The sequence below is a fragment of the Tamandua tetradactyla genome, chromosome 6 (assembly GCF_023851605.1).
Source record: "Tamandua tetradactyla isolate mTamTet1 chromosome 6, mTamTet1.pri, whole genome shotgun sequence".
NCBI classification, from domain to species: domain Eukaryota; kingdom Metazoa; phylum Chordata; class Mammalia; order Pilosa; family Myrmecophagidae; genus Tamandua; species Tamandua tetradactyla.
The window spans coordinates 148,972,038-148,991,321 of record NC_135332.1 but is presented as its reverse complement, the minus strand read 5'-3'; the positions used below and the strand labels follow the sequence as shown (position 1 = coordinate 148,991,321).

The 19,284-nt window shown below is 41.5% G+C and overlaps 1 protein-coding gene and 1 long non-coding RNA gene across 2 annotated transcripts; one reads left to right on the top strand and one right to left on the bottom strand.

Annotated features, from left to right (window-relative positions):
• Window positions 1–482: 482 nt before the first annotated feature.
• LOC143688940 (uncharacterized) lies at window positions 483–11,667 on the top strand. Its single transcript, XR_013178393.1, has 2 exons — window positions 483–10,992; window positions 11,176–11,667. It is a non-coding gene; the product is annotated as an uncharacterized LOC143688940 (long non-coding RNA).
• Window positions 2,949–18,662, bottom strand: DCSTAMP (dendrocyte expressed seven transmembrane protein). Its single transcript, XM_077167448.1, has 4 exons — window positions 17,627–18,662; window positions 12,114–12,422; window positions 11,089–11,196; window positions 2,949–3,393 (listed from the first exon to the last, which is right to left on the bottom strand). The coding sequence occupies exons 1-3, from the start codon at window positions 18,653–18,655 to the stop codon at window positions 11,122–11,124; spliced, it is 1,413 nt and encodes a 470-aa protein (XP_077023563.1). The 5' UTR covers window positions 18,656–18,662; the 3' UTR covers window positions 2,949–3,393; window positions 11,089–11,121.
• Between the last annotated feature and the right edge of the window lie 622 nt (window positions 18,663–19,284).

Here is a 19,284-nt window from a genome sequence, read left to right as displayed (position 1 = left end):
AGACTTTCAACTGCCACAGTGGCTGTATCTTTTTGTGCAACATTTTTTTCATAACCAAGGACAGCCACTCTGCCCTTGCAGCAGGAATGCCAGGGAAGGAGTGCCACCCAGCAGCCGTGGCAGCCTGCAAGCAGTACTGGCAGGGATTAGGTATAAACAGCCCAGTCCCTCTCCCCTCTGTTGGAATAACCCCAGGGCAAGGGTTCTGCAGGCTTTGCACAGAGAAAGAGGAGGTAGACTATGGACTTTGACTGGCTAATATCTTGTTAGAAGCTAATAATATTTGTTTTCTATGTGCATGTATGTAAATGTGTGTGTATATCTTATGTGTTTATAAGATAGATACTATATACATAGTATTTTATATATGTATGCATATATCGATATATGGACAGTGTGTGTATAATAAATAATATGTATATGATACATGCGTATATGCTGGTCTGTGCATATGTGGGTATACAAATATATATAAGCCCCCTCCATATATATATATATATATATCAGTGACTTTCTACTTATGGAAGATGATACTTGTGCAATTTGCTAGCTGCCAGAATGTGAGCTACCAGAACAGGAACGGCTTTTATAAAGAAGAATTTAATAAGTTACAAGTTTACAGTTCTAAGGAAATGAAAGTGTCCAAATTAAGGCACCAATAAGAGGTTATCTTCACTCAAGAAAGGCCGATGGGTTAGGAACACCTCTGTCAGCTGGGTAGTCACATGGCTGGGCTCTGCTGGTCCCTTGCTCCTGGGCTCCGTTGCTTTCAGCCTCTGTTCCTGTGGGGGTTCCTCATTGTGCTTCTCCGGGGCTGGTTTTCATCTCTTGGCTTCCCTTGGCTCTCTCCAGGTTCTGGCTTGCTTAACCTCTAACGGCATGCCTGCCGGCTTCTAAGCATCTCCATATATCCGTGTCTCTGTTCTCCACGTGCCCGCATCTGTGTCAGCTCTGCTGTGAACTTTCTGTCAGCTCTGAGGCTTCTGTCGTTTCTGGTTCTCTTACCTAAATGTTTCCTTCTTTAAAGGATTCTAGTAAGCTAAGCAAGACCCACCTGGAGTGGGTGGAGGCACATCGCCATGTGATCAATGTAAATATCCACAACTGGCCATGTCACATCTCTGTGGAGATAATCTAATCAAAAGATTCCAACCTATGCTATTGAATTGGGATTAAAAACTTGGCTTCTCTAGGGTACACAATTGATTCAAATTGGCACAACACTGTTTTTACATTTACAGTGGCATTATAAGGTTTTCTTTTAGAATGGACTTCTTCAAATAAAAATAGTGCATTGATTTAAAGAACATTTAAGCAAAAATGCATATCAGGACCTGATCTATGCCAATACGATAAAATAAACTTCAGGAGGTTGTGCAGGGATGACTGAAGTTTGAGGAACCCTGACATTACAGGAGAACTAATGACGTTGGAGTTGAGGCAACCTCATGTCCAGAAATAATAAGGAGTGTGTTGAGCTCACTGCAGAGCAGACTTAAATTATATGTTAACGATAAAGCCATTTGACGACCTTATTCTCTTCATGTGCTGTATGTATTAGTCTTAGAAAAATTTTCTAGTCCAGGTCATTCATTCATTTTCTCATTCTACATGCATTTATTATAGATTTTCTGTTGTATACTTATTGAAGTTGTTGTGCTGCATATTTCTTAAGGGTCTATGACTATACTTATGGCTGTGGTGGATGCAAACGAAGTAAAATACACAATTCCTGTTCATAAGAAATACAGACTCTGGTTAGTAAGCCAACATAAATTAATTTCCTATATGCAATGTATTGTAAGAACTACACGACATGAAGAGCTATGAATCCAGAGGAGTGAGCAGTTATTGTAAGTTAGGGTGTCACAGGAAATTTAATTCATTTGCGTTTAGATGTAAAGAATCCCAGAGCTGCCCTCATCTGGTGTCTTCCTGCTGTGTGCTGCAGCTCCACTGTCAGCCTCTATTTTAAGCAGGCCCCTCTGCCTTTGCTGGGCTATTAACTGGTATTCCCAAGAGTTCTTTAGAGAAAATGGCCCATGGCTTAAAGGAACAATAATCAATAAAAGCTTTGAAAATGTCTAATCGAGTATAACACCGTTGATTTTCAGTTGGAGAAACTGAGGCTCAGAGAGGTTAAAAGGCATTTCCTAGTTCCCAAGCAGAGTTTGTGACAGAGCCGCGATAAGACCCCACTCTGCAGCCGTGCTCCTCACTGCGCCTGACCTCAGGAGGCAGGGTTTGGGTACGGGGACATGAGGGATTGAACGGGACAGCCAGGAAGGCAGAGGCATGAAATGGAATGGCGGGGACTCTTCAGAGGCCAGTTGGGCAGAGGCTTTTGACAAATGGAGGATTCAGGCAGAGAGTGTGGGATAAGGTGGGGAGATGGGCTGGGATCCAATTGGAGGGCTTTAAAGGTCTGGTAGAAGGCGGTTAACTCACTAGATCTCTGGGCTGGGAAATGACACTGAAAAGCCATTCTTTAGAAGGCAGCATTGAGCTAACCGCTCAAATCTTGATTCTGGAACACACTGTGGACAAATTACTTAGCCCCTCTGTGCCCCAACTTCCTTATCTACAAAACAGCCATAGCATTAGAACTTTCCTCCTGGGGTTTGGGTCAGGATTAAAGGAAATAATACACTGAAGAGTCTGTAGAGTCGCGAGTGGAGACTCAATAAATAATAGCTGTTACAATGTTTCCTACAAAGGACTGAATTGAATCAAGAAAGAAGAGCCTTGACGAAGCTAATTGGTAGCAGAATCAAATTCTTTGAGTTTCCAACTGAACACTTTTTTTTCATTACATCATGTTTTTAAACAGCATATTATTCATTATCTTGTGTGTATTAGCATTTCCACTTTCAAAACACACCCCTCCCCCATTGTTTCAGTACAAACAAAACTTCCACGACCATTTCCTTTTGGAAAAGCAACTCAGATTGATTTATTTCACATCCTAATTAATATATCATGTTTAGGGTGCGAGCAGTACTTGCTTTGAAAAAACAAGACTTTCAATTTTCAAGTCTTCAGTTACTGACAAACATTGTAGCCTGAATTTAAACTATGTGAAATGACATATGACATTTAGAATGTAATAACTATTTTGATTGCTGCTTTGTGTCTGTGGAGAAAATAACATTTATTTTGACCAAATGTTATATTTTCCCTTTTCATCAAATAAATCATACTTATGACCAGAGAGCTTCTGTTGTTCTTTATGATTCATTGATCAACCATGAAAGAACAAACAAATCAAATGCTGAATCTTCAGTTACATACAGTTCATTGGTTGTTCTCTTGTGGAAACTGCTGTCTCCCAAAGAATCATAGGCTTTTAGCAGTGGCAGCCTCCTCAGAGATTCTTCAGCCCAGCTCCTTTATCTATACAGATGAGAAAATTGAGTTCAGAGAGGTGAAGTGACTTTTGCCAAGTCATCCAGCTACTTATGAGCAAAGAAGGATATGAGTCCTTTTTTTTTTCTGACATTGAGTCCTTATTTCATCACCTCCTGCATCAACTCATAGGTTTCAGAAAAGTATTCTTGTACGTCAAGGGTCAGCAAGCTGTAGTCTATGGGCCAAATTGTTTGTTTATGCAAATAAAGTTTTAAGGGAGCCAGGCCAGGTTCACATATCTACACATTTTCTTTGCCTGCTTTTGCATTAAAATGACAGGCTTGAGTACTTGCAAAAGAGATTGCATAGTTGCAAAGACTCAATTATTTGCTATCTGATCCTTCACAGAAAAGTTGTGCTGATCATTCTCTCTTTTGTTCTTCCTAGTTTGTATCAGACCCTATTTTCAACAGTGAAAGAAAGTGGGATAGAACAGGAAAAAGAGAAAGGAGAAAGCGAAAGGAAAGCACTAACATTTATCTAATTTGGGCTAGGAAGTGTTCTTTATATATGCCATCTCATTTAATTCTCAGAAGGTGCTATAAATTTGATATTTTAACCCACATTTTATAACCTCAGAAAAATGAGGTTAAGAGAGAGGTAAAAATTACATCACCTAAATTTATGTCACTAATTAGCAGAACCAGGATTTGAATCCCACATTTCCCATTCTAAAAATTTCTCTTCTTTCTATTCTACTATATGCTTGTTGTAGCCCATTACCTTCCATTAGGAAAAAAAAAAAACAAAAGGATATCCCAGTCCTTAAATTGAAATAGTTTAATTTAATGAATGGTGAAAAAGTAATATTTGATACCAAATCACATTTGGTAAATGGTTGACTTTAGGGTTAAAATGATCTAATTCACAATGCCATCAATTTTAGCTTTGTTTGAGTGTTTATTTACACAAGTAGGTGAGTCAGATTACAGAAGATAAGAAAAACATGTTTCCTGGCAAACAATTAGAATTTTGCATGATTGAGGAAACTGGATTTATTGGGTTTGGGAATCTATGATTTTTTAATTAGAGAAGTTGTAGGTTTTCTTAAAAATTAGGCAAAAAATACAGAGTTCCCTTATACCAACCTATACCTTATCCCTTATACCACACTTCCATCAGTGTGGTACCTGTCACGATTCATGAAAGAACATTTGTATTACTGCACCATTGACTGCTGTCCATCATTACAACAGGGTTCTCTGTTAGTGTTGCATTGTTGAACTTTCTTAAACCATTTTCAGCATCAGCCAGCTTTGGGAACCACTGCCCTAGAATGTGGAGGCAAAGTTCCACCTTCGTCTCAATCCTTCATGGTCCTCCCTTATGTCCTCTAAACCTGTCCACTTCCTGCGCCACACGTTGTGGTCTTTGCTAGATGAGATTAGAGGTGGATCTGCCCAGACTCGCCATGTGTTCCCTCAGCATCCAGTAAAGAGTGCAAACACTTCCTGCCTTCATTGCACTTGCTGTGGCTAAGTGGGCCTTTTTTTCTGTCATTGCCATTTTCTCTTTCCATTTGCTTTTGCACAAATTCCTCAAATGAGAAATCTAACTCTGGTTTCTTCTTCTGTCCTTTGACTATGAAAGTGAGGCTCATAGACACTCAGAATTTAGATGATGAAAAAAGGCTCTGGTCCTCAGTACCCTCTTATTCATCACCCTTTCCACTCCTTCAAAAAAAATCCACTAAAGAATAAAACCAAAAAAGGTTTTTGTGTCTTTAAAAATTTGGGAATTTCAGCTACCCATTAATTTAAATCTTTCCTTCCCACTGTATAAGGATGATTTTAGTCTAATATAACAGTCTTTTAAATATAGATAAATAACTACACTCAATTCACATTCATTTTTTTAAATCAATTCCTTTCTCTTCCACAGCATAATTTAAATAAAGTGATTGACTTCAATAGTCTTAGTTACTTGAAGGGGATCACTATTACTGACTTTGAAAGAGAAGGTTAGTTCTTGTTCCCTTAGGCTATAATACATAAATACATGATATATGAAGACTCTAACATGCTCATATTATAATTATGGTTGATTAGGGCCTAACGGAAAGGCAGCAGATATAAAATCTAAGAAGGGAGACAGTGTTTAACAGCCCAAGTAGAATGATAAAAGAGATCTATTACTTTGAAGGTGTTTACAAGTTTCATTGTCATCAGAAAGTCAACTGACCCAGATACAGAGTCAAGGAGGACATCAGATGACATTGAATGACCCAATTAAAAATAGGGCCACAAGATTGGGATATATGAGATGAGAAATAGTGCCGTAGGCTATCATGCAATATACTTTTTATAAGCCATTAAAATCAGAGGTGAAAAAGAAAGTTCTATTAGATTACTTTGGGCAGCAGTTTTCTGCTTCTATAATGTAAGTAGAGCACCTCTTAGTAGATGTCTCATGAAATTTAACTAGCCCTTTGTTTAACTCTAAAGTGGATAGACTGTAATTAAATAAGGGTTTTATGCCCCAAGTTAGGTGAGCCCAGATAAACAAGTCTACATGCTGACTTCAAGATCAGAATTGCCTTTTGAGGCAGCATCGCTTTTCCAGTCTGACCTTCCAGCAGGGAAGAGCATTGCAGCCTCCGGACAATCAGGCTTAACATATAAGACAGCAAGACACTCATTGGAAGTCCTGGAAGTAGTTAAAAGTCATTGGAAAGAAGATTATGCTGCTTCAGAAAGTCAGTTTTCAACTCAAGGAAATTAAGACCACTTTGCAAATCCTTTTAGTGTCTTTCTTCTAGAGAAGAAGACAGATTGAGCATTTGTAACAGGACACCATGCCATTGGTGATTACCAAAGACTACGATGTATTGTTTTGTTTTGCTTTATTTTAAACAGGTGAAGATGTTTTATTCAAAATTCTATGCAATAGAGAAGAGAGAAAAAAGAAGAGACTAGAGAGCTATCACAATAGAGGAGACAGGGGGAGCTTAACTCCTCCCCAAGTTGTTATGTGTTATCTAAGCATCCATCTCCCTGATTGCCCCGGAAGTGTCCTAAGGGTAGGGACCAAAGCCAACTGAGCATCACCAGTATCTTCTACATTCAAATGTTTGCTGTGGATGTTGGTGATATTGTTACATAGATGAGCAAATTAGCTAATTAGTGGAATTTAGAAGCTCTAAAGCATCTAGGTCCCTCTGAAAATTGAGTAGCTGATTTAGTGATGGTTAAGTGCATATGTCTGCTTGGGCAGGTTAGGTGTTGTTTTAGTTGGCAAAAGCTGCCAGAATGCTATATACCAAAAATGGAATGGCTTTTAAAAAGGAAATTTATTAAGTTGCAAGTTTGCAGTTCTAAGGCCATGAAAATGTCTCAACTGAGGCATCCAGGGCAAGATACCTTGATTCAAGAAAGGCTGATGGGTCTAAAATACTTTGTCATCTGGAAAGGCACATGGCAACATCTGCTAGCTTTCTCTCCCAGCTCCTTGTTTCATGAGACTCCCCCAGGGGCGTTATCCTTTGTCATCTCCAAAGGTCTCTGGCTCTGTGGACTCCATTGGTTCTGGTTGTTTTGGTTGCTCTGAGCTTTTTCCAAAAAGGTTCCCTCTTAAAGGGTTCCACTAGCAACCCCGCCTTGAATGGGTGCAGACACATGTCCATGGAAACTATTTAATCAAAAGTTACCACCACAATTGGGTGGATCACATCTTCATGGAAACAATAAAAATGATTCCACCCAGCAATACTGAATGAAGATTAAAGGATATACCTTTTCTGGGGTGCATAATAGCTTCAAATTGGCACAGGTGTCCAGTTCTTTGGCCAAGTTGTTTGGTCAAGCAAACACTGACCTGTTACTGTAATTAATACAAATCCTTTGCCTTATTTAATGAGCGATAAAAACCTCCTCTGTTGGAGGAATAAATGCAACATGAGTATGCAAATTCACACATTGTACCAATTTATTAATAAACGCATTTGTTTATTTAGAATATACAAAGTATAAAATCACCAGCATGGTTTAAAAAGCCAAAACTACAAATGCATCTTCACTTACTTTAATCCTTTTTTGACTGAAATTCTCATCAGTTATATCCCAATTTTATTAGCACTTACCAGAGCACTGCTATGGAACTGGTCCTACAGGAAGTTAGTCACTGCAGGTGAAATTGTTCCATGGTGTAGTATGTTGGGGGAATTGTAGATGTAAGAAAGTTAAATGAAATTTATTATAAGATTTCTCAAACTTTTTGAATGATGCCAACAAGCTTTATGAATCTTCAAGGTTGGAAAGTGGATAATGTGGATTTTCTACGTAATGTTCCCTACTGAACACTTTGTATGGAGAGTCTAAAAGGAACAGTGGGAAATGCTGAATCAGGCACATTTCCTTTTGTTAGAGAAATTTCGCTATTGAAGATCTGAATTGAAAGATCTGCAATCCTGTAAAAAATCCCTGGATTGGTGGTTCTCAATCTTGGCAGCTTAGTAGGGTCACCAGAAGAGCTTTAAACAACGCTAGTGCCAAATCCTGCCCCAGAGGGACTAAGTCAGCGTTTCTAGGGTGAGGCTGGGCACCAGTGATTTTTAAAGCTTCCTGGGGAGTTATGACTTGTGGTGAGAATGGGAACCAGTGGCTGAGCAGGTTCAGTTCTTCATCCTTCACTGACTTACACAAAGTCAGAGGACTTCAATGAATCTGCTTTCAAGTTCTGTCACTTACTAGCAATATCAAGCTTTATTGACTTATTTGGTCTTTCTAAATTTCATTTTCATATCGGTGAAACAGGGCTAATACCTGTTTTGCAAAGTTGTTGAAAGAGTTAGATATAAGGGTATATGGTGGCAAGCACTGAGCTTGGTACAAAGGTGGCAAGGAAGCTGAGGCCAAGACCCTGACTGGGAGGAGACCCTGGCCATGCCCTGTCCCCTTCTTTGAAAGTACCAACTGGTATGACTAATTGCCTCTCAGGCTCCAAGATCTTTGAATCCCCTGGAGCACTCTGAGAACAGCTGAGTACTGCTGAGCTGGCCCCATCCCCTTCACGGGCAAAGTGTCAGGGACAAGAGAGGAAAGTGTCTGCAAATCCTCTGCAAGGGTAGGTTAGAATTGCTCAAAAGAAGTCAAAGGCAGCATAAATGTTCAGTCCCTGTCTTGCCGTTTGTTGTTTTCTCCCTAAAGTCTCCTGACCTATAAAATGAAAATAATCAAACCTACTTTACACGGTGGTATGAAACATGAATGAGATCTGTTGTGTAAATTGCCATGTCAGTGTCTGAAACAAAGTTTGCACTTTCAAAAAACAAAAAGTTTCTTTTTTGGGGACAGATTTTCCTTATAGTAGAATTCCAACTAATAAATGTAGAAAATATGGAAATAGGAAACCACTAAATCACTTTTGGCATGGTGCTAAATATGTGTGCTAAATGGGTGCTAAAATTGGCACCCATTTAAAATCTTAGAATTAAAAACATGATGAGAAAAAAGATATTTACATAGTCTCAAAGCAATCCTCCAAGAGTCAAAATTTAGAAAATAGGTTACCAGGGGATGGGAAGGGGGTAAGGGAATGGGGATTTGTATTAGCTAGGGTTCTTTATAGAAACAGAATCAGCAGGAAATATCTGTAGATATAAAATTTAAAAAGTGTCTCACATAACCATGGGAACATAGAGGCCAAAATCCGTAGGGCAGGCCATGAAGCTGACGACTCTAAAGAAGGGTATGGATGAACTCCACAGGAGAAGCTTGCCGGTTGAAGCAGGAAGAGAGACTGTCTCTTCTGAATCCTCCTTAAAAGCCTTCCAGTGATTAGACTAAGTGTCACTCATTCCAGGAGACACTCCCCTTGGCTGATTACAAATGCAATCAGCTGTGGATGCAGCTGATGTGATCATGATTTAATTCCATGAAATGTCCTCATAGCAACAGACAGGCTAGCACTTACCCAACCAGGCAACGGGCACCACCACCTGGACAAGTTGACACATGAAGCTGACCATTACAGGAGTCAAGGTTTAAAATGTACAGAGCTTCTATTTTAGATGAGGAAAGGCTTTGGTGAAGGATGGTGGAGGTGGTACCACAAACTTGGGAACATAATTAACAGCACTGATTTATATATTTGAATGTGGTTAAAAGGGGAGGTTTTAGATTGTATATATGTTACTAGGATAAAATTTTTTTTAAACAAATTCATGGAACTGCACAACACAAACAGTGAATCCACAGTTAAACCACAGACATAGTGCAATTACAAAGTGTGCTTTCATCAACTGTAACACATGTACCACATCAATGCAAGGTGTTATAATAGAATGATAGATGGGAGTCCCAAATTTTATGTATGCTTATTCTGTAAGCCCACAACTCATTAAAAGAAAAAAAGACACTTATTAATCACAAAGTGAAAAATAGTCAACCTTGCAGAAGAATCCATCTGACACCACCTTAACCAGTGGTGGCCTGGCCAGCAAGGAGAACAGCAGCTCAAATGCCTCTTGGTATGAGTGACCAGAAGGGTACAACATCATTTCTTGGGATTCTTGCCAAAAATGCGACATCTGAATTTAGTCATGAGAAAACACCACAAAATAACTGGACAGTATTCTTCAAAAGTGTTGAGACCATGAAGGATGGGCGGGTGTGGGCTGTGGAACTGAGCTTGATTGGAGCCTAAGTTAACATGGCAACTAAATGCAATGGGGAATCCTGCATTGAATTTAGGACCAGAAAAGGGATACTAGTGCGACCATCAATGAACACTGGATTAACTCTGCACAATATGTATTATGTTGGGACTTTCCTAGTTTTGATAACGGGACTGTGGTTAGATAAAACGTTAATATTGGAGGATGATGGGCGAAGGGTAAATGGAACTCTGTACTATTTTTGCAGCCTTTTTGAAGGTCTGAAATTATTTCAAAGTGAATAGTTACAAAATTAAAAAAATTTTTTTTCAAATGTTTGCCTCTTCTTCAATGACTTTGGAGATATAATAAAATCATTATTCAAAAATGTTTTTCTCCCTCCTATATATTTTGACAGCAGTGGAAGGGGAAAAGGGGCCTAAGAATATTAGTTTTAATAAGTGTTTGTTATCACGTTGATATGTGTGATCCCTGGAACACACTTTCAGGAATACTGGGCCTGGGGATCTGCTAGAAAAGGAAAAAACAAAATTGATCAGGGAAAGTAGGGAGAAGGAGCAGAGGTGGCGATGAGAGGAAATTAGGAGCTGATAGAGATAGATTTTAGAAAGAGTTCTTGGTGTTGAACAAGGGGACAGAGAGAAGAAAAGAGAAAGTTGTGGAAAAAGGGACTAGCTATGATTTCATAGCTATGAAATGAACATATATATATATGTTCAGAAGGGGAGAGAAAGGACAGAGAGTTTAGAGATGTTTTGCTGGCATTACACACGTATAATGTCTAATCTGGGGGTCTTTTCTATTTTTTTCTTTTTCTCTGAATATCACTCTATGCTGAGAGTCATTATCAAGAGCCTAGTTACACCATGACATGGTCAAGATCAACTGCCTTGTTTGGAAGACAGACCACACAACCATTGACCTGTAGCGCTGCGGCCTCACAGAGAAAAAAAGTTGGGAGGCATACCCAGGTGATGGAAGGTGGCCCTGCAAATTCCAACCCTTAGCAGGACCATGCCACATAGTTCGCCATTGCTGAGTTCAAATCTTGACCACCACCAACATACCTGTGGAGAACCTGAGATGCTACTTGGGGTTTCTCATGGATCATTTTCACTTACAATGTCCTTCTGTTTTTTCCTAATCATTTTCAGGACTGGAAGCCAGAAATGAATCTGAAGAGACAAAAAGGTAGATGAATAAGGATTAGAGTCTTTTCAACTGCCTCTAACATAAACTATTCATCACGGGGTTACTAATGTTGGGAAATACTGTGAAGGCTTTGAAAACGGTGAGAAAAAAAAAAAAAGATGACTGAGAGTCCTCTTATTCATCTGGATTATCTTATCCCTGCATTGTCTTTTAGTTATTTTCCTATTCTGTCCGTTGTTTATAATCAAGGGCCGCCATCCAAATTATTCTGTCTGAGGACACAAAAGTGAGTTTTGCTCAGTGGAGTATAATCACCCCCCCCATGCCCCTGTGATAGAAGCCAGTTTTTTAATCTATTAAGCAAATTCATTTTGGCATTCCTAATGGCCTGTATATGCATGTGTATGTGTTTATATTCTTCTTTGAATTGGTTTTAATTTCTTACTGTTCCCTTGTTAATCAATAAGTTAAATAAAATATTTGATGGGCATTCATTTTATGTTTGTATGAGTGTCATGACATCACCTTTAAAAAATATTTTAACACTGGAGAATGAGCAAATTGTTTGGTGTTTACCAAGCTATAGTGTATATTTTCCTCTCTGTTATTGTCTTTATCCTTAAACTGGACAGATAATCTTATTGGGCATGTGCTCTAATAACCAATAGTGTGCGTCTTCCCTGCAGCCTCTCTACGAGAAGTGAACACACTCAGTTGAAGCCAGTATTTCAAAGGGTATGTAATAGAGTCCTTTGCACAAGTACTCAAAATCCCAAAGCCAAGAGCCCTAACCATGTACTTGTTAATTTCTTCCTAGCGTCTCATCTACTGCTGGGGAATTTTATGACATAAGGTTGGGGTGTGCTCTGAAATCCCCTTTCCATTTGTCTTTCAAACTCAAAATTTCCTTAATTAGGGGTTGGACCCTGCCTTGGCTTACCTTTGTAAAGTACAGCCTCAGTTTACTTTTGACTTCTCCCAGTGGCTGCTTTGACCTTTTTTTCAGTAGCTTTGCATGTAGGTATTGGATGCGCTCTCTCTCCACGCTGGGGTAAAAGGACGTCAACACCAGGATTTTAAGCTGCATCAGAGTGGAGGACAAGAGTGCTAGCACCACTAATATCACAAGAATAATACTGAGAGGAACCCAGGTCTTAGACAGGAGGAGCTTCGGTTTTGGAATGCAGTTTGGTTCAAACAGACATATATTAAAGGCAGAATCATGGATTGTGTCTTGAGTTCTTTGTACCTAAAAAGAACCAACAAAATAACTCATGCCATATATGTTTTCAGTCCCTGTCCTTCTCAGTATTACCCTGCGGTTTTTAGCATTTACCTTAAAATATTCAGGGAGCTTTGACTAAAGGAGCTATTGCTACTCCTTTTGTGTGCTATGATTAGAGCCAAGGCAATGGGTTGAGTCTTCTCTGTGTCTAATACTGTGTTTTCCAAAATGGATTTGTGGAAATATAGATTCCTTTGAGAGAAAGATAACATATGAGTTTGTTCACATTACGTCCCTTTGGAGAGTCACAATGCCCAAGAGACTATTGCGGGCTCTGAGAAGTCCCACCGAAAAGACATCTGTTTACCTTTGGTCAAGGATTTTCCTAAAAGTTTTGGCCATATAGCCCATTTTCATGGAACATCTGCTTCTACATGTTAGGACACATGGAGCTAATGAAAGGTGATCTTTAGCTCAACTCAGGGAGGTGATTGTCTTGATATGTAGCCCCTAAAGGGCTAGTCATATGCAACCAGTCTTGACAAACACCCCTCAGCAAATCACAAGGTCACAAAGCTATTGAGGTGCCAAATTGTCTTCTAGCTCAACCTTCTAGAGGTTAGAGTAGTATTATTTTATTTAATGTTAAGATAGCCTTTTTCAGGTTGACATGTTTACCCTAGAACACACTTTGCTAAGAGACTAGACATCCTACTTGTGAAGGTCTTTCAGATAAGGCATTTTCCCATCTCTCTTGCATGCTCAGGCGGGGTGCATTCCTTCCTGTTTGAAGGCAAGAGAACAAACTGGTTGTCCTCAGCAGGACTGACACAGAGGGCAGTGGATGACATTGAGCCACCCAGCCAAGATACCAGAAAGAGAAGTGTGTGTTGATTCAGCTCTTTCTTTTTCCTGACCTGGGAAAGTCATTTACTCTCTCGGTGGATTTGTTTTCTAATTTGGTAAAACAGGAATTAATGGGCCAGATCCTGCTCGTGAATAAGCTACTCCCAGTGTAAATTAAGCAGCTTGGGATGAAGCATTAACCTTCTAGAACTGGAGTTCTTAGTAAGTTATTATCACCCCAGCTCCGCAGAGCCCTGGGGCCGGGAAGAGGTAAATGACTTCTCCAGAAGAACCCAACCACGTCCAGAGAACACTGCGCCTGTTGGATCTACTCCAGCAACTACAAAGAATCTGGAAACCACTAACCTGGGACCTTTATCTAGGTGTCAAAGCAAAGCTGTAATTTCACCAGCGCTGTGCCGAAGCCATGGAAAGCATTTGTGTTGCCTCTCATTTTCTCATATGAAAAAGACAGCCTGCCCACAATTAAATAGAGCGATTTAGGTCCCCAGAGCAAAGGCATACACTCTATTTAATACTATTGAAGAAACAAACACATTGATTGAGTCAGTGATGAAAAATCCTGCAATAAGAAAGCAGCGGGTGTTCGGTCTGGGAAGAAGTCATTAAGTCTAGGAGTCTACCCGGGGATTTTGCAGCTGGGAGTCAGGGTTTTATAAAGGTTGAGTCAACAATTTTGCATGAGATTTGTTGAGGGTAAAGCGAAAGGCAAATTAATTTTTTCAAAATGCAGAACACGATACTAAACGGTACCCTGACGTTTTAAAGTGTGTTTACCTCTTTTCAGGGAACAATTTGCTGAGACCGAATTGAATGTGAGTCCTGGATTTGAATCACTGCTCCATCATAATTACAGCTGGGTGACCTTGGCCAGCTTATGGGACCTTTCTGAAGCCCAGCTACATCCTGGCAACATTTCGTATGAGGCACTTTATTCAATCCTCACAACGATTCCATAATGTAGGTATAATCTTCATGTTGAATACCCAGATGAGTAATCTGAGTCTCACTTGCTACACTCACACGGCTGGTCACATGGCTGGTAAGCCTGGAAGGTGGGAAGGAAGCACACAGTGGATGCCTCAGCCTACCCACTCGTCCCTCTGCTACCCTGCGTCCCTGTAGATGCCTGTAACGTTAATACAGCCAAGCACCACGCACACAGTAGGTGCTCAATAAGTGGCAACTACGGTTATTTTTACCTACAGTGCTCATCCATTCAGCTAGCTAACCTTGGAACATTTCCAATCTTTCTTCTTTATTAAAAATATTTATTTTAAATCCTGTGAAAGTGGGAGAGAAATATTGGCAAAAACCTGAGTCAATGCTTGTCTTCCTACTTGACTTCTCCTTTGCAAATCTGTAGCAAGGGAGAGGACCAGAAGCCTCCTAGGGCATCCTGGGATAAGGGCCGGGCATGGCCGTCACGTGGAAGGGGTTGAACTTGGGAACAGCTCCCACCACAGTCACGCCTGCTCCAGTGCCCCCCACCCTGCTGTCGTCATGTGCGTGCATGGCCATCCCTCAGTGCCCTGTTCCCAGGTCCTGATGGCAGCCACCATGGCATCCATCAGGGTCCAACAATGAACTTGTCAGAACATTGTCTTTGGAAAGCTTTGGGACTTTCTAAGGGAGGCAGAACTTGCTCTTTTTAAAAAGTGTTCCTTCTAAAACAGTGAGAATTCACAAAATCGGCATGAGGATTGGCTGAGAGAAAAATAAATGAGAGAGAAGCAAAAAGAAAAGAAAGGAGAAGGAGAAGCAAAATGGGGAGACAAGAAAGGAAAGTATGGGGGCGGGGATGAGAAGAAGGAGAGAGGTCTTCTCACTGGCTGCCCCACCCCTCAAAGTTGAGCATGTTTGAGATTCTTGTTTGGTTTTCCTGGGAAGCACTGCTTCCATTATCCAACCCGCTCCAAATATCTAGAGCACTGTTGTCTTCTAATGAACTGAAGTCGCCAGGGCATGCAGTGTTGAGAGTAATCGACTCTGAGAGGAAGCCCAGGATTAGGAGGGACAGGAGCCTGGGGACCCGACCTGCTGAGCCAAAAGGAGGGCGGGAAGGTGTGGGGGCAGCAGGAGGACTCCAGGCATTGAGTGATAACGAGTGAGCCTCCCCACGCCCCCACCCCCCTACCCCCCGCAGCAGGGTTTCAAAGGAGGGTTTACAAGTACCATTTCTACAGTTTCCCCTCTCTTTCCCCAGCCCCCCAGCACGACTTATTGCTGCTTGATAAAGAGGAGGGAAAATTAGAAACGTGGGCACAGCTGGTACTGTTTCACCTGCTGACCCTGACGCAGGCCCCCACAGCATGCAGGTATCATACAGACAGACACACAGACAGACACAGAATCTCCCACAGAGACGCACAGACCCTCCTGGTTCAGCTTCACTATCTCTACGTTTTTTAAAAAAAGCATCTATCAATATCCAGGGCCTCTAAAATGTTAATGCAATCACAAAATTTCCACGGGGAAAAATGGAAAAGGAAAAATAAAGTGTGGGATACCCAAGCTCATGGGCCTCTCTCTTGGCACCTGCTACAGAGAGGAGCAGGAAGGAGAACCGAGGAGATAAAGCCAGATTCCTGCAGACATAGAAGGCACCACCAGCTCAGAGCAAGAGACTGTCTTGGCCAATTGACATATTCATAGATCCATCGGTGGCCTTCAGAGGTTAAACCGCTGGCTCCATTCTTTGGGCGGTGGGTTTACATCAGTGGTTGATGATCTTGGCTGCAGACTAGAATTAGTCGGGGAGCTTTTAAAAATCCCTATACCCCTACCCTTGTTAAGTCCTATTAAATCAGAATCCTTGGAGGCCCGAGCAAATCACTGGGTTTGTTTATTTGCTTGTTCAGCTCCACAGTGATGGTGTCGTGCAGCCGAGGTAGGGGACCACCTGTGTGGAACGTCCTTGCTTTCTGGCCCGCAATGCAGTGTTTCTCAAAGTGTGATCCTTAGCCACCTGCTTTGGGATGACTTCGATTGCTTATTAAAAATGCTTAAACTGGGTGCACAGGTGGTTCAGCGGTAGAATGCTCACTCTCCATGCGGGAGACCTGGGTTTGATTCCCGAATCCTCTTACCCCCCACTCTTAACCCCCAGCTAAAACTACTCCCCACTTAAAAACAAAAAATCTGTAAATTGAAGCCTAGGATTCTGTATCCAGCCCAGGAGATTCTTAACACACACTTAAGATTGAAAACTATTGACTTAAATTATTTAAAATTCCAAAGTGTAGCAGGATATCATTTTAGCAGAAGTAGGGCTCTCATTTTAAAACCGAAAAGAGAGAGCAAACTGTGGCTGGAACACTCCCCGGCCGTCATTCAATCACACGCACGCGCGCACTCGCACATGCACACTCACACACACACACACACACACACACACACACACACACACTTTTTCTTCCATGGGTGTCACCAGGGACTAGTGCCAGCCTTGTTATTTGGTAGCTTAAGTCTCCTTTCTCAATGATCATTCCTTTAAACACTATGCTGATGCAATGGGAGCCTTGCTATGTGTACTAAGGACTCAGAAAATAAGGTCTCATTTAGAGTAGGTATCTGACTCAAGATTGACCGGTACAACAAGTACAAAGTTGAGAGGAAACCAGACCATGCATCATGGTCTCCTTCATGCTTGGAAATCAACTTTGTATTCAACATTGGAGACTCCTATGCCCACATTTCAGTATTTGGTGACTAGAGTAGGCTTGAAATAATCCCCTAATCTCTAGATCCTGTGAATGTTGCCTTATTTGAAGAAAAAGGCTCTTTGCAGATGTGATTAAGTTAAGGATCTTGGTATGGGGGGCAGATTAACCTGGATTTTCTGGGTATATGTTGGTGCCATCACAGGTGTTCTTTTAAGACAGAGAGGCAGAGGGACAGTCACACACAGAGAGAAGAGGAGCTGGTCCTGCCACTGAGGATGCAGAGACTGGAGTGATGTGGGCACAAGCCAAGGAATGAGGGCAGCCACCTGAAGCTGGTGGGGGGAAAAGAGGCCCCGCAGGGAGTGCGACCCAGATGACACCTTCATTTCAGCCCTGCAGACTTTTGGCCTCTAGGACTTCAGAAGAGTAGGTTTCTTTTGTGTTAAGCTCTCCACCCAGTTTGTGGTAACTTGTTACAGCAGCCACAGGAATCTCATACAGTGACCAAAGGATCTCAGATCAATGTCCTACTCTAATGTCGTTACTTCAATTCCATTTAACATCCTTTTACCGGGCTCCTTCTATATGCAGACACCATGCCAAGCACTGGAGATTCAAAGGTGACTAAGTCACAGCCCCTGCCTTGGGATGCAAATCACCACAATGCACAGTGAGAAGCAGCCTGTGGGCACCTACCTCTGGGTGCAGTTTCAAGTGAACCTCAAGCCCTGGCAAACTCTGGAATTGATTGCTCACAGAGAAGATGAGCTGATACAGCAGATAATCTATGGCTGCAAACAGGACCCAGATGCTGAGATGGGTAAGGATAGGAAGGAAAAATAGCCCCAGGTTTTTCCTTTCTTTAGGGGTCAGCCAGAAAGATGGGATGACGACATACTTCTTCCTTTCCTTCTTATTCAGTGGGAGGACACAGGGCCTCTGTTGATGCTTCTCCCTTTCATCAAACCGAATAAATTGTCTGGTGATATAGATATTTTCAAACTTCCTTCCACCAGGGCCCAAAAATCGCTTCATAAAGAGGCCGGTGCTGAGCAGGACCATCACAAGGCCTGCAATGGCGAGTAGCTTCTGACCCAGGGAAGACCACATCTGGGCTGTGGCCATCATTTCGTACATTGCACCCAGGATTTCACCTTTGGTGCCATTTAGCTGAGCCTCCAGGGTTTCATTGGGGCTGAAAAGAGAGACCGCCAGGGTCTGGTTCCAAGAAACCAGGTCATCGAATAGATGGAGTTGAGAGGCAAGGCCATATAGCCACTGAATTGCTTCAATGTACTTTTTCAAAAGCGGCAAATGTATAGAAAAGCTCTTTGCCCTTAGGTTGCAAGTCATACTGTCTAGGAGACCTTTAAAGTTGTGAAGGATATTGTCGACATGTCCAAAGATCACTATCCCCGTGCCAGCCGCAATCAAAGCATTCCTGCCTTCACGCAGGCCACAAGAGAGAAAGAAGAGAAGAATAAAACATCTCACGTGCTTGGACCAACACAGCAGAGCACACATCATGATCCAGGAGGTGGTGAACACTATGGGTGATGGCAAAAGCCAGTAGAAAGCCACAGAGAAGAGGCCCGTTGAAATGAGAGCAACCCAACAGCAAACTCCCAAATGTTGGATGAAATGCATCCATCTTGTGCTCCTTGGGGACATAAAAATTCTCCAGAGATTTAGGAAGATATCAGAGCCTGAGGTCCAGGCACGCATACTCCCTCTATCCCTGCAAATTAAAAAGAAACCAAGATCAAACATTGCTTTTGAATATCCTCTGTTATTTTGTAGAGGGCACTATGGTAGACTCATTGCAAAAAAAGTGGCCAAAATTCTTTACCCCTCCTTGTATCCCTATCCCTTGGCATGTGAATTTTATAATTTCTCCCATCAAGAGGTGAGATAAGTAGATTCCATCCAGAGATGGGCTTACTTCTTGATCTTTTGAATCTGGGCTGACCTTTTGACTTCTTTGGTCAACAGATAGTGGCAGAAGCAAGAATGTGCCAATTTTCAGCCTGTGACTCACTTCTGCCTGCTCTCTTGGAACCTCATTACTACCCATTTCTACTGTGTTAACAAGTCCAGGCATACTGTGATGTCTCCTACTGCTGATGTAACAAGTAGCCACTAATTTAGTAGCTTAAAGGAACACAATCTTCTTCTCTTACAATTCTAGAGGTCAGAAATTTTATGTGGGTTTGCAGAACTGCTTTCCTTATGGAGGTTTTAGGAGAGAATTCATTTCCTTGCCTTTTCCAGCTATTAGAGGCTGCCTACATTCCTTGGCCCCTTTCTCCATCTGCAAAGCCTGCAATGTTGCATTTTCTCTCTTCTATGACCTT